This window comes from Zonotrichia albicollis, chromosome 3 (genome assembly GCF_047830755.1).
Source record: "Zonotrichia albicollis isolate bZonAlb1 chromosome 3, bZonAlb1.hap1, whole genome shotgun sequence".
Classification (NCBI taxonomy): domain Eukaryota; kingdom Metazoa; phylum Chordata; class Aves; order Passeriformes; family Passerellidae; genus Zonotrichia; species Zonotrichia albicollis.
In genome coordinates, this window is record NC_133821.1 from 70,238,277 (window position 1) to 70,248,002 (window position 9,726).

Consider the following 9,726-nt stretch of genomic DNA (forward strand, 5'->3'; position numbering starts at 1 on the left):
CCGGAGGAATGCGGGAGTCAGGGGTCAGGGCCGCTCCGGGGCGGCGGCGGCGGCGCGGGCGGCGCGGCGCGGCGCGCAGGAATGCGCGGAATGTCGCTGTTTGTCCGCGGCCCCATTCAGCCCATTGGCGAGGCCGCGCCGCCGCCGCCTATAAAGGGGCGTCCGTCCCGGCACTCGGCAGTCACACAGCCACTCTCCCGCCGCACTCGGACGGAGCGGAGGAGAGCGGAGCTCAGCAACAGCCGGCTGCAGGCACCCTCCGGCACAGCGCCCACGGCCCGCCGCAGCCCCGTCCGCGCCGCCGAGGAGATCCGCCCTGCGGGAAGCTCTCGGTTTACCTCGGCTCCCCTCGCCGCCCGGCAGCCCGACGCCGTCGCCGCCGCCTCGTCACCCACAGGCCGCTGACCGCTGCAGGATGGTCCCCAGCACCCTCGCCCCGTTCGCCCTAGCGCTGCTGCTCGCCCTCCTCAGCCCGGTAAGTGCTGCCGCCCGCCGCGCCGCCGCGCCTGCCCCGTCCGGCCGGTCCCGGCGGCGGCTCTGACGCTCCCCCTTTCTCTCTCTCTCTGTCTCCCCCGGCGTTTTCAGGAGGCTCAGGGCCAGGAGTGCAGCGGGCAGTGCCAGTGCGGAGCCAGTCCCACCTGCCCCGCCGGCGTCTCCCTGGTGCTCGACGGCTGCGGCTGCTGCCGCGTGTGCGCCAAGCAGCTGGGCGAGCTCTGCACCGAGCGCGACCCCTGCGACCACCACAAGGGGCTATTCTGCGATTTCGGCTCCCCCGCCAACCGCAGAATCGGCGTCTGCACCGGTGAGTGGGGGCCGGGGCTGCCGCGGGATCGGGAACGGGGTCCTGCCGGGCAGGGAGCGAGGAAAGTGGGAACCTCCGCGACTCACGCTCTGCCTCCTGCCCCTCGCAGCTCGGGACGGCGCCCCGTGCGTGTTCAGCGGCATGGTGTACCGGAGCGGAGAGTCCTTCCAGAGCAGCTGCAAGTACCAGTGCACCTGCCTGGACGGCGCCGTGGGCTGCGTGCCCCTCTGCAGCATGGACGTCCGCCTGCCCAGCCCTGACTGCCCCTACCCGCGCCGGGTGAAGCTCCCTGGGAAGTGCTGCGAGGAGTGGGTCTGCGATGAGGCCAAGGAGCAGACTGCCGTGGGACCCGCGCTTGCCGGTGAGTGGGGGCTCTCTGCGGATGGCAGCCGGGGGAGGGGACACCCTGCATGATGGAGGCTGAAGGCAGTGGACTAGGTGGACACAGGGCAGAGGCTGGAGGGCTGCAGTTAGTGGAATCACCGCACGGATTTTAGCTGCCTGAATTTCTCAGGGAAAAGGAAGGAGGATTTAGAGGGCTGAGGTCAGGCAGTGGTCTAATTTTGGTTTTCTGTCTCCTGCAGCTTACAGACTGGAGGACACTTATGGTCCAGACCCAACAATGATGCGTGCCAACTGCCTGGTACAGACCACGGAATGGAGTGCTTGCTCCAAGACCTGTGGCATGGGTATCTCTACCAGGGTCACCAATGATAATGCCTTCTGCAGACTGGAGAAACAGAGCAGACTCTGCATGGTCCGACCTTGTGAAGCAGACCTGGAGGAGAACATCAAGGTAAATATTACTGTCTTTATGTATGCTGCACTAGGTTGCTTCCATTCACTAACAAAAGGACAGTGACCAAAAGTGCGGAGCTGACAGGTAGTCAGTTTCAAGTGGTTTACTTGGAAATTTGAGTTTTGCCCTAGTGGTGATCACTATTTACAGTTAAATGTCGTTCATTTTCTCTCACGCTGTGTTATGGCACTGTATAAGACAATCTTGCCTAATAATAACACAGTAATAATTAATACCACTTGCTCACCACTAACTTGCAAGCTTAGTGTGCTTTGTGAAAGCCTACCTTCTAAACATCTTGTATTCATTTCTATCCTGACAGAAAGGCAAAAAGTGCATTCGCACCCCCAAAATCTCCAAGCCTGTCAAGTTTGAGCTGTCTGGCTGCACCAGCGTGAAGACCTACAGAGCTAAGTTCTGTGGTGTTTGCACTGACGGGCGCTGCTGCACACCCCACAGAACAGCCACCCTCCCTGTGGAGTTCAAGTGCCCTGATGGGGAGATCATGAAAAGGAAAATGATGTTCATCAAGACCTGCGCGTGCCACTACAACTGCCCTGGAGACAATGACATCTTTGAGTCTCTGTACTACAGAAAGATGTATGGAGACATGGCATAAAGCCAGAAGGAGACGCTAAATGCATTCTCAACTTGAACTGATTTGCATCTCATTTTGTAAACATGATTCAATAGCACAAGGTATTTAAATCAGTTTTTTTTTTAATTTCAACAAACTGCTCCATGTGACTTAAGACAATTTTTCTACTGACCCCAAACGGTGATTTGAAGAAGAACAAAATGGACAGTGGGATCACAGCAAGACACAGCTTCAGAACATGTTCCTGAGGTGGTGTGATGGGGTTAAGGGAAACAGGCAGGAAAAGCAGATTCAAGCAAATGTTCCCTTAATGTGGTACAACGTGCTTCATCTAGTAGTGCAATTGAGAAGAGACCATTAGCATGTTTGCTGGTGCTGGCTTAGAGACAGCAACAGCTGGAATGCAAGCACCCAGCAAAGTGCTAAGTAGAAGGTGTTCTGTTAGTCAGGACAGTAATGTTTCAGCTCTGACACTCTGATTCAGATGGCTTGGCCAAAAAGAATCAGAATCATGTCAATTAGACTGGACAGCTTGTGGCAGTTAATTTACCTGTCACAAGCTACTTTTTATGAATATTGTAAATACTGTGTGTATATATATTTGTACAGTTATCTAAATTAATTTAAAGTTTTGTGCTTTTGTTTAATGCTTTGAAAGTTCAATGATAGCCTTCTTTTTTGGAACAAGATAGGTAAGATTTAAAGCTTGTTTGACAATGCATTCAAAGCATGAAATAGATACTCTAGTGGAAATTGTTCAGATAGGGCCAAATGGTGAGTTGAAGTCGAGATGAAGTGAAGGTGCCTGTAATGTTACAAAGCATTCATTGGCAAAATATGTTTACTTACTACTTTATAAGACAAGTGGCTTTAAGAGAAATGGCTGTTCTGTAGCTCGTCAGTCTTTCCACTGGAGCATTTGTTTCTTTCTTTGACTATGGCTCTTTTTGGACAGTTTATTTGTTGAGAAGTGTGACCAAAAGTTACATGTTTGCACCTTTTTAGTTGAAAATAAAGTATTTATATTTTTTATATAAATTCCTTGGTATTTCATTTTCCTTTAGTCTCCGCTATTCCTTTTCATGTTTCTAAAGGTGTTGCCTTTGCACTAGATGAAAATCAAATAGTGTGTGGTGGGTTCTTCAGAATCACATACACTTAGGAATAAGCTAAAGATTTACTTATTCTGTTACTAGTGAACCAACTGTAGTTTGTTACTCCTCTGCATTTAGAGTGGAGGGAAGGGCCAGGCTTGCTTTGCCAAGCCCAGTATGGCATTACAAAGTGCAGCAGGTCTCCTCATGCATCACATGAAGTTTGAAAGGAGTCAGCTGGTCACCAGGGTATTCAACTGCTGCTGTAATACACCACACAACATGCTTAATTTTGTTGAGGTGTTCCACTGGTTAAGATTTGTTTTCAGCTAAGGGCAAGGAAAATATTTTTAATTACTAAAAGCATTGAAGTGGTTCTTGACTCTAGACTCAAATGCAGAAGTCTAAATTTGGTGCAATTCTCAGGGAATAGCTCATGTTGTATCATAAAAATCACAGAATACAACAGGCTGGAAGGGACCTCTAAAAAACTTCTGGTTTAACCTTCATGCAGTGTAGGCCTAATTTAGATGTAGCTTTACTTGAATTAACACCTAAGTGTGGTATGATAGAGCACTGGACTCTGGTGGCAGTTACACAGGTTATATTCCTGCGTGCTGACAAGGCCAAAACATTACATGTGACAGTTCTGTGCTGAGTGTCCATGGGTTCAAACTCCTGCAGGGCCACAGATGAGAAGTATTGTAAGAGCTACACCTTTTGATAATGGTCCAAACATTCTTCTTAGATAAACAAGAACTATTTGTGAGGACAGTTGAGAGTCAACTCCCTCATCCCCCTGAAGCTAAAAGAAAAGCTTCAGTCCTGTGCTGGGACCTACATCAATAACAGACTTTTTTGTCCCTTTATTAAGACAAGGAGATTCTTTGAATTCAAAATTAACCTTTGCACTAGAAGCATTAGTTCTTGTTTTCAGAAAAAAACATGCTCTCCAACAAGAATCCTTTTCAGGCAAACAAGTTCAATCTGGAATTTCCTGGTGCTGAAAGAGTGTTAGCTTACAAAAATGTCCATCCTTCCTGAGCACCTTCCAATCCCATTGATTTCAGCTAGCATTAGCAGCAAATCAGTGTAACACCAGCTTTGACTAATGATGAACAACAGAGCCCTAAACTAATGGCAAGTCAATGGGAGTCTTGCCAATGGCTTCACCAGGCTTTGCTCAAGGCCATAGAAGCATTTTCCCTACCTCTGAAAAATAAAAGGAATTCTCCTGGCATGAGGAAGTGGCTTTCTATGTCCCGTACAAAATACTTTTGGGTAGCCTCTGGCTCTTATGCTCCCTGAGACTCTCCAGCATTTTTTCTCAATGTTTTTTTTTCAGATTATGAATATTGTGCAGCCATTCAGCTCACCCTGGAAACGCTTCAAACACTTGTACAACACTGAGGACTGGTTGCCTGACCACTACTGTGGCTCCACCCCCAAATAACAAGAAAACTCTCATTTCTAGTTCCAGAAAGGGCAGGATGTACATGGGCTTCATTCATAACCATCGCTATGGAAGCTCTCAGGATTAGCAGAACAGAAAGAAGCGCAATGTACCTGGCAGGTTGGAATTAATTCCTGTGAGAAATTCCTGTAAGCTTATGGTACTGCTAAAGTGTGTTGATGAACAGCTCTGCTCTGCAGTCTTTCATCAGTTAGTATCAGATATTGTAATGAATGACATTTCCTAATACCATCATTCCCATGAGCCTCAGGACCACAAGATTCACTCATGTTCTGCTCCCAGCTCTCTGCAGTGTGGGCTGTATCTCCAACACCTAATCCGCACAACACTGTGGCCTCCTCTGGCACTGTCGTCCAGGTGTGCCTGGCAAACAAGGCTGGAGGGTCAGAGAGCAGCAGCAGGGCTCTGGTTGAGGAAGGGCTGTCTGAAAGACACCTGCAATGGGGTTCCCCCAAAGCAGCCCAGGACCACTACCTGTCCTTCCCCAGATTGGGTGATGACAAAACTGCCCTGCCGGCCGTCTGACACATTATTGCACTGCTTCACAAGCCAGCAGAGCACAGAAGAGGCCTGTCAGAATATTTTGATAGTGGTTTGCTGTTGCCACTGTGAATTAAAATAAGGGAGTATGCTACATATGCAAATCTGTTAAGCATTGTTGCTCTCCCCTGAACATATCAGGGACCATAAATCTCAGGTATGCATTATGAGATTTGCACTACTTTTTCCAGCAATGCGTGTAGTCTTCTCACAGAAGCATACGTTTTACACCATTTCACAGATGTTAGACCTCTGAAGGTTTTATCTCTGAAGGTAAAGTAATATAAATATTTTGTTGTAAGCTCTCCTAGAGGTATAGGTAGGCATCATACTGCTTGTAAGGCTTTCTTTCAAAGGTATCCCAGGAAAAAGGAGCCCTTGTGTGGAATTTATGGCATCTTAAATGATGGCTACAATGTGGGCCTTTCAACCGTAAAGAAGTTTCCTGATTTCATTCTTTGTGCCTAAGATGCATAGATGGAAGAATAAAAACCTGAGTTCAAAAGTCCAAAGTCACTTACATGGGAGAGAACACTTGTTCATGTTCCTTTCAAAATACCTTGTTTTGAAAATCTGCTTTTGGTTGTTTGCAGCCTCAGAAAATCCTATTGAGCAAGTTTGCTACCGTACTTTTAAAATTTTTTATTCATATATGAAAGCATATTCATTCTAATTACTACCTCCTTTAAATGGATCTCCAGCTATATTAATAATACAGTTGGTAAAAAAATCACTGTAAAGTCAATACTAATTTGATAAAAGATACTCAATTAAATGTTAAACAGAAATTCAGGGTGGCTGGAGACTAGAGTATCAAATACTTTGAAATAGTTCTAAACCATCGTATTTCAGATTTTTGTACCATAACACTTTTGCATGGATTTGCAGCTTAGCTTTCTAACACAATACAGATGTGAACAACAGACAGGGATTATAGCCCTTTCATATGAAATGGGCTCTACTCTCCAGATGGAAATTTGTCAGATTCCTCAGAGCTAAGACACATCCAAAAGACGCTAGTTAAAAAAGTCTTCAAGAATGAGCCACTTTTAATGATCTGCAACCACACAGGAACAAATAAGTCTTTGAGCAGTATCCAGTGGTTTGTCTCACAAAGACAGGGACTCAGCTGAGAAAACTGACTTTTGGACACCACTAGAAATAGCATATTTTTTACTAGATCATTTGTATTTTTCTCATGTAGCATAGTTTTTCAGACCTTGCACTTGAAGAAACCTTTCATTTCATTATACGGTAAAGGGCATTAAATATAAGAAGGATCAGTAATATTTTTACCGAATATATAATAATACAACTATTCTAATGTTTTATTCTACCACCAAAAACCCAAGTTCTTTAAAAACAGTGCTTAAAAGTGGCTTTAACTGATGTTATACTATGCCTACATATGGAAGTAGTTAGCAAGGAGAAGCTGGGATGAAATACCACTGTAAGGCTTTGCCCAAAACCCAAGAAGAATCTGAGAGAGGAAGTAGTTCAGTTAACTTATTTTTCCTCTCATTTTCCACTTTTTTTTCCTCCCTGCAGTTCCTTTGATTCATGTCCATAAATGGACATACCAAAAGCCACTACATTCTCACAGTGTTTTTCAGCCAGCCTGGAACCAGGAAATACCAGGAATTTCTTCAAGGAACCTGTTCCCAAACTGTACTAAAGCCTTCAACACATTTAGTGTTTGAACAGAGTTTAGAAGCATGACTAAGGTCCCATCTCCACTGCACGATTCAGCATTGCTGCTGCATCAGAGAAGAGCTGTTTACAGTCCTTAGTGCTTGCCCTGGCTTTTTCAGCTCTTCTCTATTCTAGTCCAAGCCCACATCCCCAGAGTAGTGAACATTCTGAAATGTCCCACCCTGAAACATCTGGCTGCATATTGTGGCAGCATTCCTCAGCTCCTGTCTGTTACTGGGGCAGTGCCATTTGCAGGACTGTGTACATTTGCTTAATGGTAAGTAAATTCAACCCTGGTAGGAGTATAATGGTGTTTATGTTGTGAGGAACAAAGCATTTTACAGCCTCCTGAGCAGGACCAAAAGGCTGCTAACACAGTACTGCAGTGCTAATACAATCCAGTGGTGCCTCCATTCATTACTCAGCCCCATTAATTGAGCCACTGAAAGAAATGTGCAATCCAAATAAATGTTTGTTGGTTTAAATTAGACCTATTAAAAGCAGGTATTTAGCAGCTTTCAGCAGCTACAAAATATGTTTTCCTGCTCCTGACCTGAATGCTAAGAACCAGCTTTTCAGGCAGTTTTCAGGACTCAGGTCAGCCTAGCTAACCAACATAACTGCAGTCAGACTGGTTTGCACCACCTGTGACCCAAAATCCTAAGGCTGTACAATTTTACCGGAACTGCATGGGACTGTGTGCCTTGGAGCTCTCCTGGGAGGACATAGGCTGGCTCCTGTGGCATTTGCTGGGCAATAAGCACTTCCAGGAGCACAAACTGCACGAAATAGTGTTCTGCAAACAGCTAAAATTACAACCTAGTATCAACCTACTAGGGAAGTGATAAACCAGTGAATCTGGTCCATGAAAGAGAAGGACAAGGATTCAAATTAAATCTGAAATATGATTCAAACTTTAGACAATATAACATGCTGGAAGGTACTTGATATAATCTTAATACACTGTGATATGGTGTTAAGTATGCTTTTTTTAAATTAACAGAGCAACAGAAATAAGTAAGAAATCATATTTGGCCTTTTCCATTTATACATGCTGTTCTGATTCTAAGCTTGTTGTGAGGTTAGAAATTCCAAGATCAGTAAGTTAATCAAGATTCTGAAATCTAATGTGCTAGGAGTTAATGAAAAAAGCCAGCTCATCTTACCTTGGGAACTGCCACAAGTGTCTCTCGGTGGGCTTCCCCATCAGCCTCTTAGCTGTAGTTACCCATCTGGGGGAATCTGCTCAGCTGAGGTTTTTCTTCACCTGTGACTCAAAGGATTTTCATATGATGACAGAGAAATTAAGTATTTCTTTCCTTCCATTGATTCTTTCAGCCACACCTCTGTAGCCACTGAGTAGCCACCTTGGAAAGAACTGCACAGATAAGAATATGCCCCAGCCAGTAATCTTGAATGGATCCCAGCGTGGCTAATGCCTATGAGCAGTGACCTGGGATCAGTATTTTCAAGGGAAAGCAACATTTGGTTTTTCTTGCTGTGCTACAGCTTAGCTTCTTATCCTTATGATCCACAGGAGTACTAAAGAGCACTCTAGAAAGTGCCATTTTATTTTACAGTCATTTGATTACAGACACCAGGAAATGCTGTTAGAGAAGAATTGGCAATGCCATCCCACTTCACAAGAAGGTGCCTGACTTAGAGCTAGTCCACATGGAAAACATCTTGAGTAAGGATATTCTGTGAGGTTTAACCCTACACACACACAAGCACTTACGCATGCAGACATCTCCATTGTAGCTGCCTGTTATCATCTATTCTCATGAAGATGTACTTATATTATAAATGTGTCACCTTATGCAATATTCTGCTCTACAGATGTGAGTATGCTTGTGTTACCCCTTGGATAACTGTATGCAATGGGATTTTTAGCTCTGGCTTTTCTGACTTCTGCAAGAATATAATAACCATGGCAAATCTTGTAAGTACAGCCAGCCTTAATAGTGCAAGGATTATCTGGGTAAAAGCCTGGGTTTTGTGTGAAGAAATAGTGGACTTTCTACACACAGAAATGAAGCAAAACTCTTCTGTCCTTATGAGTGCTTTAATTTTATACAGTTGAAAAGCAAATTAGAGGCTATTTATGTAATGTTTTCTTTGGCTTCTGCCTGGCATTCTCCACAGACCTTATCATAAAACAATTTATTAGAAACAATATGTATATTTGTTAACAACCACACACAGACAAATACAATGGCCCTCTCAACACAGAGAAAAACAAGCAAAAGGCTGATAAAATCTCTTTGTGCTGTATGGTTACTTCTGATTGTGAGAGGCAGCAGGATCTTCTTCCAAAGAGTTTAGAGTTATGCCTAAAATCTCTCTGAGATTATTTATATTTATTAGACTTCATTTAACCAGTCTTCAAAATATTTTTTGCTCTGTACATCCACACCAGGACAAGTTGTGGGCTAGTAGGATTGCACAAAAACATCCTGTCCTTTAGACAGAAAATAAAGAAACCCTGGAACCTGTATTTTGTCTGTCTGCTTTCTCAAAACAAGGAATGGACAAAAGCTGGTCTGTCATTTTATTTCATGAATTCACTCAGATAAAAGTGGCTTCATTGATGAGGCAACTATGAAGCATATAATTTCTGGTAGACGAGACCGGGCTCTTTCTCTGCCTCACACTGACACCGCGTGGCAGCTCCGCGGCCTCTCTTTGCTCCGGGTACAAACTTTGCCGCCGTTCGAATGAAGCCAA

At 44.8% G+C, this 9,726-nt stretch overlaps 1 protein-coding gene across 1 annotated transcript; it reads left to right on the forward strand.

The window, feature by feature from the left end:
* The first annotated feature begins 342 nt into the window (after positions 1 to 342).
* CCN2 (cellular communication network factor 2) lies at positions 343 to 3,237 on the forward strand. Its single transcript, XM_074537802.1, has 5 exons — positions 343 to 475; positions 586 to 802; positions 912 to 1,163; positions 1,387 to 1,598; positions 1,924 to 3,237. Exons 1-5 carry the CDS (start codon positions 416 to 418, stop codon positions 2,218 to 2,220), a joined length of 1,038 nt encoding a protein of 345 aa, XP_074393903.1. The 5' UTR covers positions 343 to 415; the 3' UTR covers positions 2,221 to 3,237.
* The last annotated feature ends 6,489 nt before the right edge of the window (positions 3,238 to 9,726 follow it).